The sequence below is a fragment of the Rhinatrema bivittatum genome, chromosome 8 (genome assembly GCF_901001135.1).
Source record: "Rhinatrema bivittatum chromosome 8, aRhiBiv1.1, whole genome shotgun sequence".
Lineage (NCBI taxonomy): Eukaryota > Metazoa > Chordata > Amphibia > Gymnophiona > Rhinatrematidae > Rhinatrema > Rhinatrema bivittatum.
In genome coordinates this window covers 110,415,388-110,438,671 of record NC_042622.1, presented here as the reverse complement: position 1 = coordinate 110,438,671, position 23,284 = coordinate 110,415,388, and the positions used below count along the sequence as shown (strand labels likewise).

The 23,284-nt window shown below is 42.3% G+C and overlaps 1 protein-coding gene across 7 annotated transcripts in view; it reads left to right on the top strand.

Annotated features, from left to right (window-relative positions):
• The window catches only part of GAPVD1 (GTPase activating protein and VPS9 domains 1), a 223,688-nt gene that overhangs the window by 77,127 nt on the left and 123,277 nt on the right, over nt 1-23,284 (top strand). For 5 of the 7 annotated variants that reach the window (XM_029610988.1, XM_029610985.1, XM_029610982.1 and 2 more), the window contains 5 exons: nt 8,437-8,565; nt 9,315-9,488; nt 9,608-9,748; nt 10,016-10,150; nt 10,893-11,012. In XM_029610988.1, coding sequence (XP_029466848.1) covers nt 8,437-8,565; nt 9,315-9,488; nt 9,608-9,748; nt 10,016-10,150; nt 10,893-11,012 — 699 coding nt within the window. The remainder of the gene's footprint in view (nt 1-8,436; nt 8,566-9,314; nt 9,489-9,607; nt 9,749-10,015; nt 10,151-10,892; nt 11,013-23,284) is intronic. The other 2 variants (XM_029610986.1, XM_029610984.1) reach the window with 1 other exon arrangement.

Sequence of the window (23,284 nt, the reverse complement as noted above, 5' to 3'; positions counted from 1 at the left end):
CAGCATTCTCATGGTTCTGTAACAGTAGATAGGACTACATGGGGCAAAGATGTCAAAAATATAGGCTAATGATCCTCCACGTAAGGATTACAGACTTCAAGACAACCTTGGTAAAAAAATGTTTTCCAATCTGTACTGCAGAGCAAAGTTTTAGCACATCAGTGCCACATGATCCAATACTTATACAAATTGTTGCAAAAGACCAAGAAAGCTGCAGTTCTGCCCACTGACTATCAAGGAGAATTTCAAACTTGTTCAGAATGTAGAAAAAAGCTCTGAGTCAGGCCATCCTACGGGCGCCAATGTCCACTGTGGCTACACGGGCAGCCGTTTCAAAGACATCGTAGATGGATTGCACCTCATGCTTGCCAGACTCCAAACCCAGCAGAAAGATGGCTGAGAGCATCTCCTGTTGCTGCTGAGGTAGACCCTCTGCAAGGTCCTGGACTTGCTTCCAGAGGTTCCAGTTGTACTGAGTCATGTATAACTGTAGGCAGCAATACAGGTGACCAGCATAGCACCCTGGAAGACATTCCTGCCCAAGGCATCGAGATCCCTATGTTCATGCCCCGGGGAGGCAGAAGCATGGGTACAGGAGCGCCTGGCTTTCTTTAATGCAGACTCCACGACCACCAACTGGTGGGGGGAGGTGCAGCTTCTCGAACCCCACTGCTTGCTGTACCAGATAGGTGGCATCTGCCTTCCTATTGCCAGGAGAGATAGAGATTGGGTGCTCCCACATCTGAAGGAAGCATTCCTTGAAGATATTGTGGATGGGAACCTCCACGATCTCCTTAGGAGTGTCAATGAGCTGGAGTACTTCCAGTATCTTGTGTTACGCATATTCTACAAGCATTGGGGTTCGTGATCAACTACCCAAAGTATCACCTGTGCCCAGAATCGGGGCACCCTGCGCCATCTGAACCTCCAGGCGTTGGCCCTAACAGCTTGGATGTTGAGCACTTGGTCCTTCAGCCTTTGGCCCTCTCAGACAGTGTCTCCCAGGTGTTGGTGGCTTCCAGGTAACCTTCCACCAGGAAGTCCTACAGTTTGAAGTGGAGAAGATTCTCCATCTGGTGTGCAGGGCATGACTTAGATCCATTCACATGCCCCCTTCCCCAGCTGCTGGACTACTTGTGGCACCTTTCTGAGTCTGGGCTTCAAACCAGTTCAGTCGGGGTCCATCTCAGCGCTGTGAGTGCCTACCATCAATGTGTCGCAGTTACACCTATATCAGTGCAACCTTTAGTAGATCGCTTTATGAGATGCCTGCTCCAGCTGAAGTCTCCTCTTCTACCTCCTGTTGCATCTTTGGACCTCAACATTGTCCTAGCGCGTATCATGTGTCCTCCCTTTGAGCTGCTGCACTCCTGTGATCCGAAGTTCCTCACTTGGAAAGTTGGCGATTACTTCAGCTCGTAGAGTCAGTGAGCTTCAGGCCCACTATACACAAGGTTCTTCCACGATCGTGTGGCTTGCATACGCACCCTAAGTTCCTGCCTAAGGTTGTGACTGATTTCCATCTTTCAGTCCACTGTTTTACCTACCTTCTTTCCTAGGCTTTATTCCCACCCAGGGGAACGGGCTTTTCATACCCTGGACTGCAAGAGGGCTTTGGCTTTCTATTTAGATCGTACAGCTGGCCACCCAGCTCTGTGTCCTTCAATACCAATAGGCTGGGAGTGGCGGTGGGTAAACAGACCTTAGCCAACTGGCTGGCAGATTGCATCACCTTTGCTACTCGCAGGCAGGCCTTCTACTAGCCAGCAGAGTTAAGGCTCACTCTGTGCGGGCCATGGCAATTTCGGTGGCTCATCTGCGAGCAGTCCCCATCGTCGAGATTTGCCAGGCCGCAATATGGAATTCTCTTCACACATTTGTGGCTCATTATTGCTTGGAGAAGGATGGGTGTCAGGACAGTGCCTTTGGTCAATGTGTCCTGCACAATCTGTTCCAGGCCTGAACCCAACTCTTCCTGCCTTCTGTCCCTGGTGGGAACCAGACAGTCCCCTGCAGACCTACAGCACTGCAGTTGTTGTGCCCATTGGCACTTTGTTCGGTTGCTGTTGATCTCGCCTGCTAATGGGGACAGCCTGGAGCTTGGTATTCACCCACATGTGAAGACTACCATCCTGCTTGTCCTAGGAGAAAGCACAGTTGCTTACCTGTAACAGGTGTTCTCCTAGGACAGCAGGATGTTAGTCCTCCGAAATCCTGCTCGCTTCCCCGCGGAGTTGGGTTCTCCTTCTGGTTTGTTTTATTTTTTCGTTCGTATTTTTTCTCTGTTATGAGACTGAAGGGAGACCTTGTGTGGATAGTGGCATGCTGGGCATGCTCAGTGTGCTGGTCAAAGCTTCTAGAAACGTTGACAAAAGTTTTCCGTGCCGGGCTTCATCGGATGATGTCACCTACATGTGTGGACTAACATCCTGTTATCCTAGGAGTATACCAGTTACAGGTAAACAATTGTGCTTTCATTTGGGCAAACTTAGACCCTCAAGTAAGGAAAGCCTTCCTTCTCCATCAAAGAATGAATAAACTAATATAATTTACAACTGAAATTCAGTGACAGAAAAATTTTAAAACTATTAGAACACATGGCTCTCACAATTTGTCACTGCTTTCACATGCCTCCACATGAGAGCTTCTCAGTGACATTTATGATTTATTTATTTATTTCGTGCTTTTTTTATACCGACATTCATGATACAGATCATATCAGATCGGTTTACAAGGAACGAAGGATAAAAACGTTAACAGAAACATAGATGAAGGTAAAAGTTACAATAAAACAGGGGTACTGGAATTGGGGAGAAGAGGAGCCAATAGCAGAAGATAACTTGTTAACTATAACAATAACATCATTTACAAATTTACATATTTACAAATCTGAAAATTTATTGGGATCAACATTCACAGCTCTTTATCTGCATGATTCTAATTACTTCTCCTTTGCATCATTCTCTTTGCTGGTGGTTGCAACCCAGAATCTACTATTGGGTCATGCCTTTTATCCTTCTCAGGTTCAGGAAGTATTGATGGATGCTTCTAGTCAAGCTTGGGTGCACATTTAGGTATTCTGTTATCAAGGGATATGGTCAAATCAAGACTAAAATCTATATATAAATGTATTGGAAATGAAGACCATTTACAAGGCTTTAGTGACTTTTGAAGCTTTCATTACAAGGAAAGTTCTATAAATTAGAACAGTGTAGTAGAAATGCATTATGTAAACAAATAAGGAGAAATAGGTTCTTTAAATCTTTGCAAAGAAACTGATATTACGGTAATTAATAAGCAATAGTAGCTTGGGTACTTGTGACTTGGATTGGCCACTGTTGGAAACAGGATACTGGGCATGATGGACCCTTGGTTTGACTCAGTATGGCATATCTCATGTTATGTTCTTATGTAACAATTAACATATAGAATTGGGCATCAAGAAGGAAAATTCACATTCATGCAATTTATCTAGGCAACTGCAACTAGTTGGCAGGTTCCTTGAGCCACATAAATGATCCCTACACCAGGAGACTCTTCAAAATATTTTTGAGATGTGGGGAACTCCTTGGATAATCTTTTTTTGCAGCTCTGTTCAATTTCAGATTTCTCCTCTATTGTGCCAAAAAAAAACAAACCAGCTCTGGATGCAATAGCAGTAGATGCATTCATGATCTCCTAATCAGAGGGTCTAGTATATGCTTTTTCCCAAATTCCTCTAATTGCCAAGGCAGTCTCCAAGTTACAAAAGGAAAATGATTCTAATAGCTCTATTCTGGTCACGTCAAGTTTGGTTCCCCTGGTTGCCAAAACTAGAAGTAATGCAACCAATTCATCTCAAAATCTTTCCTTATCTCACAATTCGGGGATCTCTACTTCACTCCCACCTCCATACTCTAGCTCTGACAGCATGAATTTTGAAGGGCATGCCTTTTAACATCCAACATCACAACAATATTGTTAGCAAGAAAAACATCAACAAGATGCTCATAAGTTTCAAGTGGAAAAGATGTTCCCTTTCGTGGTGATCTCAAAACAGGAACCCTTTCTTTGCCAAACTCCTGTGCTATTAAAGTATCTTTTATACCTTTCTAAATCAGGATTGAAGATTAACTGTCAGATTTCACTTTAATGCAATAGCAGCAAACTACCATCTTTTAGAAGGTCTGCCGATATCATGTATTCTGTTTATAAAGAGTGTTTCATCTCTTCCCTCCACCCCCAATAAAGGATGCACCTTCTCAATGAGATTTAGATCTGAGATTAAATTTAATGTATCCTCCTTTCAAAACAATGGCAACTAATGAATTAAAATTTCTTACTTGGAAAGTTCTTTTTCTCATAGTGCTTGCTTAGCTCGTAGAATAAGCAAACTACAGCTCGAGTAATGAACCCCACCTTTCACTCAAATTTACAAAAATTAGAGTGGCATTAAGAGCTCATCCTAAATTTCTGCCGAAGATAATTACATAATTTCATCTGAATCAGTCTATAGTTCTGCATATTTTCCAAGACCTCATTCTGATAAAGCTAAACAAGTTCTACACTCATTAGTGTTGTTAAAGCTCTGTTAAAGCTGGGAATTAGCAATCTGTTATTAGAGCTCTGTTAAAGCTGGGAGTAGCAGTCTGTTATTAATGGAGTTGCTGGAGATAGCAATCTGTTGTTTAGAATAGTTGTGGGTGGATCCTTGGACCAGTGGCAGGTGACCACGCCCTCGGGGGAGATCCCGAGAGGGACCACTGGTCAGGCTTAGTGTAGGAGACACACATACTAGTTCTTTTATTAGACAATATATTAAACCACCAGAGGTGGCAGTAGTGAGCTGGAAGCACCCGGCTGGGCTGTAGTCCCTCAGGTATTGGAACAGCGATCCCAATGTGGCTGAGCTGTAGAAAACTAAAAAAGTGAGTAGATAGGATATGCAGAGTTCTGGAACACGTCCTTGATGATAACACTCACACCATAGTCTCTTGAGGCAGCCCAGGAGTTGGAATGCAGTAGGCCCTCGAGGAGCGAGGGAAAGCTCTGAGAGATAGATGGAAACTCACTAATGTTGTAAGCAGCGATGACTCATTTCTCTAGGTCTTTCTGCTGCCCCATGCTATCCTGTGCTTGGATAGATTAACTTGCTCTTGACAGGTGCTCTTGGGTAAGCTTCAGACCTGTCTCTTCTCCCTGCTTGGGAGTTTTGGGCTACAGGTCTGTTTCAGGGATTGCCCATCATCCCTTAAAACCCTTGACGCTGTCCTGCATGGTCAGCTAGGTCTGCTGCTTCGGCACGCAGTGTCTGTCTCAGGCCCTGCTGTGATTCGCTGCTTGTTCTTCCAAGCATTGTTTGGGTTTCTTCTGCCTATTATCCTTACAAGCCAAACCTGGACACCCTTCTGCAGAGACATTCGGTCCTTCAGCTGTTAACGGACTGCAATTTCTCTCTGGGGGCTCTCTGGCCCCAGTGTGTTTTTGGTTGTCTTTTAGCATTGATGGAAACTGGGCGGTCTTCTAAGAGATTTTCTCTTGTCTACACCTCTGGGTTCTTCCTATATCCAGGAGGTTTATAGACCTTCTGTTGTTATCAGGGTTTACTTATCAGGAACCCTTCTTGAACTGTTTTCCGTGATGCGGAGTTTGCTTCTGCTTGCACTCGCATCACTTCTCTGCCTTAGGCACCCCTGCTGCGCAGGAGGGTTTGTGTCTCAGTCTTTTGTATGGTTTTTCTTTGTAGAACCTAACTCTTTTCCAGCCTGGACCTCTGGTGGGTCAGCTGCCTCACAGACAAAAGGGGGAGAGGTGGTGCTTTCAGCACACTGCGGTTTCCCGCATTGTCCTACTTGGACAGCCTATAGCTAGGGATTCACCCATGTGTGAGGACTGCCACCCTGCTTGTCCTAGGAGAAAGCAGAGTTGCTTACCTGTAACAGGTGCTCTCCTAGGAAGCAGGATGTTAGTCCTCTCAAAACCAACCTGCCTCTCCTGGGAGTTGGTTTCTCCATGTATTAGCTATTTCATGGACCGAGGGACTCTGCCTACAGCTGCACATGCTCAGTAGGGCATGTTCGAGAGATCTAGAATCTTTGAGATCAAAGTTCCGCGCCGGGCTCCATCCAGTGATGTCACCCATGTGTGAGGATTAACATCCTGCTGTCCTAGGAGAAAACCTGTTACAAATAAGCAGCTCTGCTTTCTGGTGATTTGCAGCCTATTATTTAAATCAGCCATGGTACCTGAAGACTGGAGGGTAGTCGGTGTGAATCTAATTTTTAAAAAGGGCACCAGGAATCATCTGGGAAACTATATATCACTGAGTCTGACATCTGTGCTGGGCAAAATGGTAGAAGCTATTCTTAAAAACAAAATTATTGACCACATAGATAGACATGGTTTCATGGGGAAGAGTCAACGTTTTTTGTGAAGGAAGTTTTGCCTTACCAATTTACTGGATTTTTTTTGAAGGTATAAATAAACATGCAGATAAAGATGAGCCGGTTGATATAGCGTATTTGGATTTTCAGAAGGCATTTGACAAAGTACCTCATGAGTGACTCAAGAAATTGGGAAGTCATGAGATAGGCAATGTCGTATTATAGATTGGTAACTGAATAAAAGGAAATGGAGGATAGGATTAAATGGTCAGTTTTCCAAATGGAAACAAGTTGTTAGTGGAGTGCCCCAGGTGTCTGTACTGGGATCTGTGTTATTTAGCATATTCATAGATGATCTGGAGAAAGGAACAGTGCTTGAGGTGATCAAATTTGCAGGTGATGCAAAATTGTTTTGAGTCAAAACAGCAGCGAATTGTAAGGAACTCAGAAGACTTTGAGACTAGGAGACTGGGCATCTAAATGGCAGATGCAATTTAATGTAGATAAGTGCAAAGTAATACATGTAGGAAAAATATTTCTATCTACAGGTATATGATGCTGGGTTCCATATTAATCATATATCTATGGAAATTTCAATTAATTCTCCTTCGTGAATCGAGACCTCATATATTACAAGATAGTTTTTTGTGTTGTGTACTCTCACTTCTCAAATGTGTGGTTATTTTAAATAAACACCACTACATAATAGTCATAGTAAATGACTGTGTTTTCCTTTTATAATCATTGGTCTCTATTTCACAGATTTTTATGCAAAAATGTTTTTGAAATTTTTAAGAATAATTTTTTCTGTTTAGTCAAAGACAAGCAAAATAACACTAATCGTTTCATGCTCTTTTTATGTAGTGGTGTTTATTTAAAATAACCACACATTTGAGAAGTGAGAGAACACAGCAAAAAAAACTCTCTCTTGTAACATGAGGTCTCGATTCATGAAGGAGAATTAATTGAAGTTTCCATAGATATACGATGTTTGTGTGGTGACGTATCAAGGAGTTACATCATATTGGCAGTTCATTATTATACAAGGGTTCCATATTAAGTCACCACCCAGGAAAAGGACCTCTGAGTCCTTGAGGAGAATACCTGAAATCTTCAGCTCAGTGTGCAGCAGCGGTCAAAAAGGCAAATAGAATTTTAGAAATTATTTGGAAAGGAACAGAGAACAAAACTGAGAATATTATAATACGTTTGTATGGATCCATTGTGTGACCACATCTTGAATATTATGCGCAGTTCTGGTTGCCCCCATCTCAAAAAAGGCATAGCAGACATAGAAAAGGTTCCGAAAAGGGCGACAAAAATAACTGGAATGGAAAAGAGGAGGGCTAAACAGATTAGATTCTTTAGTTTGGAATAGAAATGATTGAAATTTATAAAACCATGAGTGAGGTGGAACTGGTAAATAGGGAACAGTAATTTATAGTTTCAAACAACACTAGACTTAGGGGACACACCATGAAACTGGCAGATTTAAAACAAGGAAGAATTTTTTTTTTTTTACTCTGCGCACAATCGAGCTGTGGAATCTGTTGCTGGAAGGTAAGGTCAAGGCAATTAACATAGTGGGGTTTAAAAGAGAATTGGACAAGTTCTTGAAGGCAAAATCCATAAATAATTATTTTCCAGGTAGACTTGGAAAAGCCACACTTATCCCTGTGAATGAGATACAAGAATTAGATCAGTGATTGGGACTCTGGGTACTTGTGACCTGTATTGGCCCCTGTTGGACATAGGATGCTGGGCTCGATGGACCTTGATCTTACCCAGTATGACATTTCTTATTTTCTTAGCCATAACACGTGCATAAGTGACAGTTTCTTCAAAATGAAAAAAATACAGACATTAAACATGAGCATGTTAAAAACTAGTTATTTAAACAATAGCTGTTGTGTTCTCAGAAAGCTATTACAGTAATAGTATTCTGTTTGATTTGAGTAAGTTGAAGAAATTTGCATGTTTGATTTTTGGTTTCTAAATAGTACAACTGCATAGAAAATACTGTTTTCAAATCTGTATTATTACAAATAAAATGAAAGAAAAACCTTTGGTTCAGCAGGTCCTTCAAACCGTTCCAATTCTGTGTCCTCCCTGGATTTAGAAGGAGAGTCTGTATCAGAGCTGGGAGCTGGGCCTTCGGGGAGCAACGGGGTCGAAGCTTTGCAGCTGTTAGAACATGAACAAGGCATGTAAAACTTTTCAGGCTGGTTTGAATGTAGTGGGTGAGTCTTTCACACAAGGGCAAGTCAAGACTTGGATGGATTTAATTGTATTGGCATGTGGCATGCGAGCTCTTTACCTGTCACTGCTTCCGATCTGCACCATTTTAGAAATGACCAAAATCATTTGTCTCTAAGGACCATTTGGCTGTCTACGGAAAAGGAAAATTGGCCAGTTCAGTCTCCTTGTCAGTGCAGGGATATCCATATCACACACAACTTCATTAGTGGACACTGAGCATTCTGTTGGCCATTTACATTGAAGAAGCCAAGGATTGAAGTACAGGAAGATAAAAAATATTCTTTTGCAGGTGAAACCTGCAGAATAGGCTTGAAGTCCATTGTTGGGGCAGTGTGGGGAAGTTTGCACTGTGCTTTGTAATATGAATGAATAAAGGATCCCTGCTTGCCAGTGCTGGCAAATGGACATGAAGATATCATGTGAAAATTAAATTATGAATAAAATTTTACTTTTTTTTTTTTTTTAATTCAGAGACAAATTCTGCTAATGGCTTGCTTTTCATGTTTTATTGTTATGCTTGGTGTCCTGAGTAACTTTTTAGTTACTTTTTGGGGAAAGGCACAGTTAGCTTATATAATATATGATTTGTTAGGTGTTTAAAATGCCTATGTCAAGTTTCTGTATGCATATTAGCTTTCACATAATATCCTTCACCTCTTTTTTTATTCTCTTTTAAACCAAAAAATAACACAGCTACCACACAGGATAACCTTGATGATAAGCTTCGTAAATTTGAAATTCGTGATATGATGGGACTCACAGAGGACAGGGACATTTCAGAAACTGTCAGTGAAACTTGGAGTACTGATGTGCTGGGTAGTGATTTTGATCCTAATATTGATGAAGACAGACTGCAAGAAATTGCAGGTAGTTATTTAAAGAGCAGTCAGTGGCACAAGTTGTGTTGTCAAGTGCTTAAAAAAAAATAAAATATTACTGATTTCCTTATTTCCAGGATTAACCATATTCTTCCTGTTGTGTGTTAGGTGCTGCTGCAGAGAACATGTTGGGCAGCTTGCTATGCTTACCTGGGTCAGGTTCCCTGCTGCTGGACCCATGTACGGGATCTACTATATCAGAAACAACTAGTGAGGCTTGGAGTGTGGAGGTATTGCCAAGTGATTCAGGTCAGTGTCTGCATTTTTTCTGCTTATAAGTCTGGTGCCTAGGTATGATAAAGCATCTTCCCTATAGGTTTATTGGTTATTCTTTCTATTAGTTACTCCATGGTGCTATCTCATGCCCTCCTGACATAAATCCAAGTGGCTCTGGTCTGAGGATACTCTGTGTAATCTGAAAGAATGCTGTGGGCTTGCAAATATTTGTAACTTCTAGATTGTAGAACTTCCACTCAAACTACTGAAAACAAAACCTTTCTTTTTTTCCCCACTTAGAAGCCCCAGACCTAAAGCAGGAAGAAAGATTGCAGGAGCTGGAAAGTTGCTCAGGAGTAGGTAGCACATCCGATGATACAGATGTGAGGGAGGTCAGCTCTCGTCCTAGCACACCTGGGCTGAGTGTGGTATCGGGTAAGTTAGAATTGCTCCCTTCATGTGATTGACTGTCAGTACAATTAGAGTATTTTATAAACCGCAAGAAACGCTGCACTTTGCTTTATTTTTATCACATGGCTTCAAGAGTAGATGCATCTTGACTCTTTTCTCCTGTAGTTTAGAAATGTCTTCTTTTCAGGGTACAGTGATATTAAGAAGCAGATTTTTGCCATTTCATATGCCCAGTAATATGTGAATGGACTCTGAAGTTGTCCTCGGAAGACAGGACTCTTTTTGTTGTCAGACCCACTTGACTTTGATGTGCAATTGTCATATGAAAATAAAGCATTTGCTACTACTCTTAAGATTTTGCATATTATGAACACAAAAATTGCTGCCACTTTTTCCTTCAGGATGAGAAATTTGGACTTTCTAATGAAGCTAAAAAGCACAATTCAAATTTTGCTGCCCTCATTGAATATGGCTGTTTGTTTAATTAATTTGTGCTGTATCCAGCTAATTCTGCCCAATTAATTACTAGTTTACTAAGATCTGATTGCTGTAGAAATGTTTTTAGAGGTTGTTACAAAGTTAATCTGAACTCTCTATCAAGACCAGATTTACTGAGCTTTCTTTCCCATAGACACAGAATAGGAAAAGAGCCTTAGTTAATAAATCAGACCCTAAAAGAAGATAGAAGCAAATTAGATATTAAGCATGTGGTTTGGATTCATTGTTCTAACAAATACATGTAGATGAAATGCTCTTAACATTTAAGGTATCAGTGCCACCTCTGAGGACATTCCCAATAAGATTGAGGACCTTCGATCTGAATGCAGCTCTGACTTTGGAGGAAAGGATTCTGTGACAAGTCCAGATATGGAGGAGTCTGTACATGGTAAGAGAGGTTGAAGCTTGTACAACACAGTAGTTAAAGCCACACTGCAGCCTAGTGGAAAGTAGGTTGAGTTGATATGATGGCTGTTAAATGTACACTGCTAACACATAGCACCCCTCCCAGAGAAATTCTTGCCACGTTTTCTGTTTCTACTGTATCTGTAAAGGCTTTGGGAGAGTAGGCTCTTTGGCAGGTAAGGAGTGTTTCAGGGCACCAACCTGGCAGAGAAGAAAAGGTTGCTGCTATATGTCAACTCTTAAAATTTACAAAGAAAATAACTTTTTGTTGGGATTCATGCCAGCCTTGCCAGTTTTCTGGCTGAGTAGGTTGATGTGCTGATTTACTGTAGCTGACTGGTGAATGCATTAAGAAATGCATGCTAAAATTATTCTAAATATTTCATATTGCAACAGATAGAACCTTGGAAATCAGCCTTTTTTTTAAATTCTTTATTTATTGCTTTTCATTTCATTACAATAAACAAAATATAACATTGAAACATCATGATGACTGAGTTGAATAAGCATCTAACCATATTACAACTTAATCATATACTTTTCCTTTATCAACCCTTTGTCAATCATAATTCAAAAGGAAAATATCAGTGAAATCCTCTCTAAACTGAAGGAAATCAGCCTTTTAATTCAAGTTCTGTCTGAGCATTTTCACCCTTGGCTTTTGCTGCTGTGCATCCATTTAGGTATGACGAGGATATTCCAGGCCAATGTTCCCTCTAATTTTTTGTTTGTCAGCAAAAAAAAAAAAGTCTTGTGTGCAGTGTAGTGTACAAAATTTGTGTGCAGTGTTCTTTGAAACATTGTTCTATTTTCCTTTTCCTGTGCCTGCTATGTTTTCCTCTGTTTGTGCACGCACACTTGTGCAGCTTACAGGGAACATTGCTTCGGATACAAAACTAGGTCACACACCAGCAGAGAGCTGATAAGTCTATTTTACCTTCCTCTTCCTACCCTTTCTTCTTCATCTGGCCAGACCAGTCCACACCAGTGAGTTATAATTGCCATTCAGCCCATGGCGACAGAAATCACCAGGCATGTTGATGTCACTCCTTATATATATCCATGCTGACACCAGCCTGACAGTATTCTGTCTCCATCAGATTGCAGACCAACATCCCATTCTATGGATGGAGGTTGGTTAGGTCTCTGGCAGGGTGCTGTTCCCAAGGTGACAGTCAAGCACGCTCTCTCTCCATCAAGCGTAGTCCTGGATCCGATTATTGCAGATTAGAGTGGCTCCCGCAATGATAGAAATGTTTTCCCTCCTCCGGTTGAGCAGTCACTGGATCATGGGAGCTTTCCAGCATGCCTAGTAGGACTTTGGGAATGTTTATCTTAAATCCCTGTTGCTCCTCTTTCTTGCCCTCCTCTTCCCTTCTCCCACTTTCTCCCTGGCTTGAGTCACCTTCGTTTAGTCTGTGGATCATGAATAAAGTGTTAAAAAAAAAAAAAAAAGGCAGAAGTGATTTGCCTGAGCAGACCTCTGGGATGCTTTGTAGTGAGTGAGTGAGTGAGTGCCAGAGCACTGTTCCCTGCTGCGGGAAAGCTGCAGGGGAGGATGGCTGTTTCAGCAAGGTGTGACTAAAGCCTGTATTTCCTAGCGTATAGCCAGATGGACTCAGGACCAATGGGTATTGTGCTCTCCTGATAGCAGATGGGAGATGGAGTGAGATTTCAAAGCTGATGTCAGCCTACATATACCTGTGCAGTATGCTTAGCTCTTCAGTATTCTCCTCGAAAAGCTAGTGTGGATATATGTTGCTTGATACTTGATTAGACTTGAGTATACTTGATTAACTTTGAACAGGTTCAACTGATTATATATATAAAAATGTTTTGGCACTGTTCCCTGTACGTACCCGGATCAGTCCAGACCATGGGTTGAGCCTCCTTTCCAGCAGGTGGAGACAAACTAAAACTGAAAGGATATCCTATATGAGGACAGAGCCTACCCTGTAGCCCTTCAGTATTTGTCTGTCTCCAGCAGGTGGAATGGCTGTATCCTCCCTGGCCTGGACATCCAGGTGGTAGAATCTGGAGAAGGTGTGTAGGGAGGACCATTGAAAAAGGCTCACCTCCTGTGCATAGAAACCTTTGAGATATATGAATGTCTCTATCATATCTCCCCTGTCTCACCTTTTATCTAGAGTATACATATTTAGATCTTTAAGTCTGTCCCCATACGCCTTAGAACAAAAACCACTGACCATTTTAGTAGCAACTTTCTGGACCGACTCCATCCTATTTACATGCTTTAGAAGTATGGACTCCAGAATTGTACACAGTCTTCCAAGTGAGGTCTCATCAGGGACTTTTACGGGAGCAATATTGCCTCCCTTTTTGCTACTGACCATTCTTCTTCCTTAGAGTTCTATTCCAGCAGGAATATCTAGACAATTCATCCTGCCATGGACCCAGCCAACATAAAATTGGTGTAAGGGATATGTCTCCTCCATAAATGTTTAATATTGTCCTCAACCTCCTCCCAAAAAGAGTGTGCTTTGAGTCATGACCACCACATATGAATGTGAGTCCCATCCAAACCACATCCTCTCCAACATTGTACAGATGAAAGTGGAGAAAATTTTGTGAAAAAAGTTGGATATCTGTACATGTGATGAAGTTGTATCATCAAGTCCACTCATTTCAAACACATGGAGATTGAATGTGCTTCCCACCCAGTCATCTTTCTCCAGTGAAGCCTGAATGTCATCATTCCATGCAGTAATTAGGCTCTGCAATCTACACGACATCACATCTATATTGGTAATACGCCTATACAGCTGGGAAATAGTTGTATCTTCAATAGTATGATTGCTAAGGAATCTCTCCACCAAATTAGGAATACAAGCAATCCAGCCCCTCCCCACCAGCTTTTCCAATGCAGTTTGAATCTGGAGATATTTTATTTATTTAAAATAATTTGTATTCCACCAGTCCACAAATCTTGGTGGATAAGAGTACATATACAATGTTATATGCAGAGAATAACAAAACATATTAATAATAAACAAAAATTTAAACATAAAACGCAGTCTCATATTTAGCATATGTAGTAAAACTCAGAAAAACACAGTGAGATAAAAGAAAAAAAATGCCTGCCGGTTCACAAAGATAACAGTAAACGTACTAAATCTCAGAGAAATTTGAGGAAATGCCAGTGAAAAGAAGTATGCTTTAAGAATTTTCTTGAAGTGCTGCAGATCCTTCTTCCCTAATTACTTTGGGTAGATGATTTCACAGGGAGGGCCGTCAATTTTAAACATCCAATTTCTAGATTCACTTAACCTCACAGTTCTTAATGGAGAAATCTCTAAAAGACACTGGGTTGAAGAGCGAAATAAGCATCTCTGTTGGTAAGTGTGAACTGCAGACACAATACAGGGCGAGACCAAATTGTGTAGGGCTTTAAAATTAGAGTTAAAGCTTTAAATTTTATTCACCATGAGGCTGGTAACCAATGTAAGGCGGCCAGAATGGGAGTAATGTGTTCTTGTAAAGCTGAACCATAGAGCAAGCGAGCAGCTGAATTCTGTATTAATTGTAAGGATTTCAGGTATGAGTGTGGAAGACTCAAAAAAAAGAACATTGCAATAATAGAGGTCAATGATTTGAATGGCTGAGTGACTATATGAAAGTCAGATTGGCTAAGAAGACGCTGTAACGAACCCAGAAGGTGCAGTTTGTAATAAGATGTTTGTACTAATGAACTAAAATGTGGACATAGGGATAATGAGGGGTCGATTTGTACCCCCAGATTACTAACCTGGTTCTTAATAGGTACAGAACTTCCTTCAAACAAAACACTTAGGAGTAATGTCAGCCTCTGAGTGAGACCAAAGCAAGACTTCTGTTTTCTAAATATTCAGCATCATTTTGTTCTCATGTTGCCAGTTCTTAATCCATTAATAGATAATGAACCACGTTACCAATTGTGCCAAAATATGTTTCATATAAACAACCCTCATTCGAGAGCAGAATGCTTACACTGTATCGTGTTTCATTTCATTCACTTAAATTGAATATGGGATTTGTAACCCATTATAACGTGACATAAAAACCGCTTTTCTGTGCACCCTCTGACTTAATATCATGGCGATATTGAGGTCCCAAAAGTTAAAAAAAAAAAAAAAAAATTGAAATTGGCTTGTGGGTTGAAAACCAGACGCTCAATTTTGCCGGCATCTGGTTTCGCGCCGGGAGAGTGGGCGCTCACCCGCTCTCCCGTGAACTTTACTGTATTGGCCTGTGTGTTTGGCAAGATCGTATAATAACTAGGCATTGCTCCTTCATTAGTGTAATGATACCACTATGGCACCCTTAAGCATGGGATGAGGGAAAGGGTAGATTGGGAGAAGGATTGTGGGATAAAACGGGATTTGTGGAATAATGTTATCTGTTTACGGCTAAATGTCTTTTAGTCTGAAAATATCTGGTTATGCCATACCAGTTTGGACTTTTATCTCTATTGCATGTAAAAATTGTTTATATGCAAATTTTCCACAATAAAAATGTTAATTACAAAAAAAAAAAAAAGATAGGAGACAAAGAGGAGCCTTGAGGTAACCCTGTGGAACGAGAGTATAAGTCAGAGGAAGCAGCACCAATCTTTACCCTATAAGATTGAACTAACAGAAAAGCAGTAAACCAGGAATAAACAATGGCACCTATTCCCAGGATGATCCAACAAGATTTTATGATTTAATGTGTCAAAGACTGAGGATAAATCCAGCAGTACTAACAGATATTTGGTACCAAAATAAAATCAGTGGTGGATACAATCAAAGGTGAACAGAAGTAATAATTCGGTACTGTGAAGTGGTTAAAATCCGATGTGGGGACTGCAGTGGCGTAGCCACGGGTGGGCCTGGGTGGGCAGGTGCCCACCCAACTTAGACCCAGGCCCACCCAACTGGCACCGGAACTGCAAGGCTGTCGCGGGATCCCATCCCCGCGACAGCGAACAAGAGAACCCACGCCACGCGCGCCATCACGGCACACATGGGGAAGCGCTGCTGCGGCCGTATGGCCAACCGGTCTTCCTGTTCGGGGGGGGGGGGGAGCGGAAGCGCCGCGCGCAGCTTCCGCTTCCTCCCCCCAATGCAGGAAGATCAGCTGCCTCTCCTGCTGCCACCCGTTCTCCTGCTATCCTCGGACCAAACGGCCCGCCGAATTTCCTGTTTGGGGGAGCGGAAGCGCCGCGCACAGCTTCCGCTTTCTCCCCCAAAGCAGGAAGATCAGCTGCCTCTCCTGCTGCCACCGGCCTCCTGCTATCTTCGGGCGTCGGGCCGTACTGCCCGCCGATCTTCCTGCTTGGGGGGGGGGAGGGAGGAAGCGGACGTTGTGCGCTGCGCTTCCGCTCCCCCCCCCCCCCCCCCCCGACAGGAAGTTCGGACGCCCGAAGATAGCAGGAGTCCGGTGGCAGCAGGAGAGGCAGCTGATCTTCCTGCTCTGGGGGAGAAAGCGGAAGCTGTGCACGTGCTTGAATGTGTATGTGTGGATGAGAATGGGAGTGTGTGTGGGTGAAAACTGGAGCCTGGGTGTGTATGTGGGTGAGAATGGAAGCTTGAATATGTGAGTGAATGGGAGCTCGAATGTGTGTATGTGTGGTTGAGAATGGGAGCCTGGGTTTGTGGGTGGGTGAGAATGGGAGCTTGAATGTGTGTATATATGGGTGAGAATGAGAGCCTGGGTTTGTGTGGGTGGGTGAGAATGGAAGCTTGAATATGTGGATAAGAATGGGTGCTTGAATGTGTGTATGTGTGGGTGAGAATAGTACCTTAAATGTGTATATGTATGGATGAGAATGGGAGCTTGAATATGTGTGGGTGAGACTGGGAGTCTGGGTTTATGTGTGTGGGTGAGAATGGGTGCCTGGATGTGCGTCTGTGTGTGCATAAGAATATAAGCCTGGGGAGGGGTGAGAAAGTGAGAACTTGAATGTGAGCTTGTGGGGGGGGGGGGGAGAGCATATGAGAGTGAGAGCTTGAGTGTGTGAGAGGGAGTCTGTGAGAGAAAGCGTGTGTGTGTGTGTGGAAGGGAAGAAGACAGTAATAGAAGAAAGACACTGAAAAGGAATTAGGAAATGAGCTATAAGGGAAAAAATGGGAAAAAGAGACCAGGACCAACTGATTAGAAAAATACAAAGATCAGACAACAAAGGTAAAAATATATATCTATATTTTGAGATGTTAGCAATTTAAATATAAGCAACACAACCGCTCTCTCAAAATTTATGGACAGGTAGGAGCCGTGTATAAAATCGTAATAATAAGAAGGCTAAAGTACCACAAATCACCGTGAATTATGTTTGTATCATTAAGTAAACCTCATACTTAGGCGTAGATGTGAATGCTATGCTGCATAATTTGGCATTATTTATCAGTAAAAAAACAACTAGTAGACCTGCATGCCTACAGCCCACCCATGTTAACCTTGTGCCCACCCAAAAAATCAATTCTGGCTACGCCACTGGGGGACTGTCTAAAAGATTGTTGTCTGTAAAGTATAGATATAGAGAATGAGAAGTGGGATCTAGCCTATATTTATCCATTAAGTCTCTGAAGGATATCATCGAATTGCCATTCCAAAATTGCTATACAAACCATAGCCCACATTGATGCTATGGTCTTATGTCCAGAAAAAAAGTACTGTAAGAAATCTTGGGGCTCTTAGCTAGCCAAGAAATAGGTGACAACTCCTCTTCAGGAGTCCCTAAAAATTTATAAATTGCCATCCAAATCTGGACGTATGCTCTGGCACACCATGGGGCAGCTACCAGGCATGGTCAGCAGTAGAGAGAGATCCATCCCACCTGCCTGTGCCCTCTCTTATTGAAGCCAAGCAGACAAATAATAGTATCTAAACCAATCTCAAACACGAGCAGTCCAAGCAGCCCAATAATAATCTTGCGCAGCTGGAAGACCCATACTCCCCGCCATTTAAGTCTACACAGTGTAGCCAAGTTGATATGTGCTATCTTGTTCTGCTGGATAAAGCTGCCCATCTGGCCACTTAGAGATGTAAATAACTGCCTAAGGTATCCAACACAGAACATTGAAAAAAATAAAGGAGCCAAGGCGGGAGATTCGTCTTAAGTAAATTAATACAGGCCCCCAAGGAAATAAAAAGATCCATCCAATCCCTGAAATCCTTCTTAATGTAAGACAACACATGTGCAAAGTTCAGTTTCAACAAGTCTTTAAAATTGGGAGATATCTAAATAGCAAAACTTCCCTTAACCTCCTTGTAGCTAGCTAAGCAACGAGGAATAGTACCCCTCTGATTTAAAAGAAATAGCTTCATCAAAGGAAGAACAGAGAACCCCCACCTATGACAGAAAAAGATCAACATGAACAAGTAGTGAGATTGTATGTTCTCAATCTATCCTAAAACTTTCAATCCTTGCAGACCCTGATGGCTTGTGCCAGAAGTTCGATGGCCATATCAGAAAGGAGAGGAGAGAGGGGACACCCCTGCCAAGAAGCACTCTGTATTAAAAAAAAAAAGAAAAGGCACCTGTTAACTTGGCATAAGCCCATGGAGAGGTATACATGGCCCAGATCATAAAAACATAAGTTGCCTTACTGGGTCAAACCAAGGGTCCTTCAAGTCCAGTATCCTGTTTCCAACAGTGGCCAATCCAGGTTACAAGTACCTGGCAAGTACCCAAACATTAAATAGATCATATGCTACTGATGCCGGTAATAAGCAGTGGCTTATTACATGATTAATAGCAGTTTATGGACTTCTTCCTCAGGAACCTATCCAAACCCTTTTTTAAACCCAGCTACACTGACTGCCTTAATCACATCCTTTGACAATGAATTCCAGAGAGTAATTGTGCGTTGAGTGAAAAATAATTTTCTCTGATTTGTTTTAAATGTGCTATTTGCTAACTTCATGCAGTGCCCCCTAGTCCTTGTATTATCTGAACAAGTAAATAACTGATTCACATTTACACGTCCTAGCCCTTTCATGATTTTATAGAGCTCTATCACATCCCCCCTCAGCCATCTCTCTTCTCCAAGCTGAACAGCCCTAACCTCTTTAGCATTTCTTCATAGGGAAGGTAGTCCATGCCTTTTATCACTTTGGTCGTCCTTCTTTATACCTTCTCTATTGAATAAACTCTTCAGGTAATCCAGATTTTTCAAACATAGCAAATAGTGCCAATGAATTCTGTCAAAGGCCTTTTTTTGTTAGCATATATAGTGCCACAATGGCCTCAGACACCGTTTTTTTTTTTGTTTTTTTTTCCTGGCCAAATACAGTAAGTTAAACAGCCGCCTAATGTTAGACATGGACCACCTCCCTTTAATAAAACCTGTCTCATTATGCTGAATAAAACGCAGCATAACTAATTCCATTCTTATTTGCAGAACTTTGGCCAAGACCTTGATATCCATTTTAATCAAAAAATTGGGTGGAATGAGCCCACCTCCATCTCATTCCCCTGTTTTTAATTCAGAAGGATTATATGTGCATCATTTAAATCCTTCATCGAAGGAGTCACCCTAAGATAATTAAACAGCTCCTTCACAAAAAAAAAAGTATAAGGGTGCCCCACCTTTTTTTTTTTTTTTAAATAGAAGTCTATTTGGTAGCCATTGGAGCCAGGACTCTCTCCAGCAGGTAAGCTGCCAATAGCTCTTTGAATTTCCAGCTCAGTAATTTGTGCCCACAATAAATCTACTGCCTCTTCTGGGGGCCAGGGGCGAGTACTTCCACTCAGGAAAATTTGCACAGGACCATTACCACAATCATGGTCCTTCCCATATATAGCTTCAAAGAAACCCCTAGCAAGCCTGCTCATTTCCCTGGGGTTATTGGTGAGGCCACCCTGTGTAGTCCGCAACTTGTATATAAAAGTGCAAGATGCCCTTCTCACTGCTCGTGCCAACAAGAAGCCAGTTTTATTATCATGCTTGTAATAGCAATGCCTGGTGTACTGCAAGACCACCTCAACTTTAGAAATCTGCAAAGTTCTCAACCGGTCCCGCACCAACAACAATTTCCTGTAAACCCAAGTCAAACAGGTCTATTTATGTTCCTTTTCCATTTTAGCTATTTCCATCTCCTGCTTCCTTTGTTCCTCATGGTTAATCCTCTTTATATGACTAGCATAACCAATTATTTTTCCTCACTTCCCCACTTTAAGAGTTTTCCATCGCAGCGCTGGATCATAATCTCTCTCGCAATGATGAAAATTAAAATCTGCCACTGCCTCTTTGACCAGGTTAACAAAGAAAGATTCAGTCTTCGTGTGCATGACTAACCCGAGGATTGATGAAAGGAAAGCACGATAGAAACTGGGTGATGGTCTGATAAATGACAGGACACTTGCCTATCCAAGTGTGAAAAGCAAGAAACAAGTCCAAACAACTATTGAGTTGTGATGTGGAAAAAAAAGTATAGTCCTTTCTAGAAGGATATCTCTCCCGCCACACATCTAGGAGGCTATGGAGGTTAATTAAGGAAGAGAGAGAACCAGGCACCATATGATATGCTTTAGGATGGGAACTATCTATCCTGGGATTTGGGTATATTCGTCACCCCCCACCATCACAGGAGGACCCACAAACTCATCGAGAGCTTTGATAAGGTCCGAAAAAAAAAAGGACCTGTGTCTACATTTGACCCATATATATTTGACATAAAAATTCCTTGAAGTACTGGTTGCAATGCAGTAAAATATAACTTTCCTCCTTGTCCATTTTAGATATCAAAATTTGAATAGACAAATTTATATGGATCAGAATACATTCTTCCTGACCTTTTGAGGAGGTCAGGAAGTATGTAAAAAAAGTATGTAAAAAGTATGTAAAAAGTATGTAAAAAAAACAAAAAAAAACAAAAAAACCTGTCCCACCCAATCATATTTGTTTCTCATGTTTATCCAAGATAAGTGAGTCTCCTGCAGCAACGGGATCCATGTCTGTTGCTTCTTTAAAAATTGCAACATCCATTTTTGTTTAATGAGCTTCAAGCCAATAGTCATTTAGGTTTTCTTCCATCTTTTCTAATGTGTGCAATATATCTGGTCTGGGCTTCCAAGATGGTATTTTTAAACAATGCCTATGCCTGATGTAAACTCTTAACTCTTGCAGCTGCTCCTTTAAATTTTTCCTAACCGTTTTCCTCATTTTATCAGTCACCCTTCTGAACTCCCACTACCCTCCCCCTTACCCTAGTTTCCCTTAAACTTTCAGCCTCAAACCATCCCAACAGCCCATAACAAATAACAAGGTATGCTCTACTCTCAATTCCTGTCATCTGAACAAAGACACCACCATCACTGAGGTGAGGGAAATCTCCCCCCGAGAAAAAGTAGTACAGAATGTCCATGCAGGAGAACCCTTGATCAAAAATGCTACACTTTCCCTTGCTACATAGCGCCCCCCCCCCCAATGTACCCCATCCCACCCATCTCCCAAAGACAGCCACACCCCACAACAATCCAGGTACAGCAGCTGAGATACCAAGATGTTGACAGAAAACACAGCACTATACATTTAACAGCAACAATGCAAAATCCCCCTTCCAACACAACCCGGGCCACCGATGCCAAAGAAACCCGCAAAGCCTCTGAAAGCCCCAATTCCCATTCCAGGGTCCTCAGATGACGAAGGCATGGATTCCAGTCACTTTTCACTGATGCCTGGTCCATCAGGGCTCACGGGACCGAGAGGACCTTGTTTTCCATTGATGCCTCCGGTGCTGCTGAAACCCACATCAGTGCCACTGCATCTTCCATCAAGGCCATCGAAAGATCCATCGGTGCCAACACGTCCTACCGTATCAACCTTCTTCCCTCCTTTCAGGATCTCAACTAGAGACCTTTTCTGACACATGGGAAGATGTTGACACCGACATATCCACAGAGGATATCTTGTCAGAACCATCTCCTCCAGAAGGAAAGAGAAAATCTCCCCCAGAAAATCTCTCCTTTGCCAATTTTGTTAGGTAGATCTCACAGACAATTCCCTTTGATCTGATTACAGAGGAGGACACACGCCATAAAACATTGGAAGTTCTCCAATTTGTTGATGCTCCAAAAGAAGTCATGGCTATCCCTGTACGTAGTCTCTGGGAGCATCCTTGTGCTGTTTAGCCAGTAAATAAGAGGACAGATGCAATTTATCTGGTGCAACATATTCCGGGATTCCAAAAACCACAACTACCCCATCAGTCGGTGGTAGTTGAGTCTGCACAAAAGAAGGCCAGAAGACTGCGACCACACTCTTCAGTACCTCCTGGCAAGGACCAAAAATTCCTTGATATCTTGGGTCGCAAGATATTTCAAGGTTCCATGCTAGTGTCACAAATAGCTGCATACCACCTTTACATGACACAGTATCAAAGGAATCTCTGGAAGCAGGTTCAGGGAATAGCTGACTCTCTTCCCCATCAACAGCAAGATAGTCTCAACGCCATACTACAGAAAGGCCTTGAGGCTGGAAAACATGAGGTTCATGCTGCTTGTGACTCCTTTGAAACAGCTTCTCGCATGTCAGCGACAGGAATCTGTGCCAGGAGGTGGGCCTGGCTAAAAGCATCTGACTTGAGACCTGAAGTCCAAGACAAACTTGTTGATGTGCCATGTATCGGTGAAAACCTATTCGGCGACAAGATACAATACAGTGGCTCAATTAAAAAACGATAATGAGATCCTGCGGCAATTATCCACAGTGACTACCGAGGCCCCTTCTTCTGCAAGAAGATCCACTAGAAGGGACCCTAGAAAACCATTTTATTGCCCACACAGATACTACCCACCTGCATCTCGCGTGAGGCCAACTAGGCCGTCTCAGAGAGCACATCCTCAACAGCCCAAGACATCCAGGCCTCAGCCACCACCGCAAACAGGCCAAGCCTCTGGATTTTGAAACCTTTCCAGAGAACAGCAAAAGGTGCGAGCGAAAAAATAAAATAATAAAACATTTCGGACCCAACTCTGCGGGTTGGGTTTCATGAGGACTACATCCTGCTGTCCTGGGAGAACACCTGTTACAGGTAAGCAACTCTGCTTTCTTCCAGGACAAGCAGGATGGTAGCCCTCACATGTGGGTGATTAGCAAGCTACAGGCTGACTCATATTTGTTTGGACCAACAGCGTACAACTTGAGCAACAGGCCCAAGGCAGCCTGAAAATCACAGCAGATTGGATGTGGAAGGAGTTGGGATTATACTGGAAATAAGTTCTTCAAGACGGATTGGCCAAAGGCAGCATCTTGGCATCCTTCCTTGTCCAGG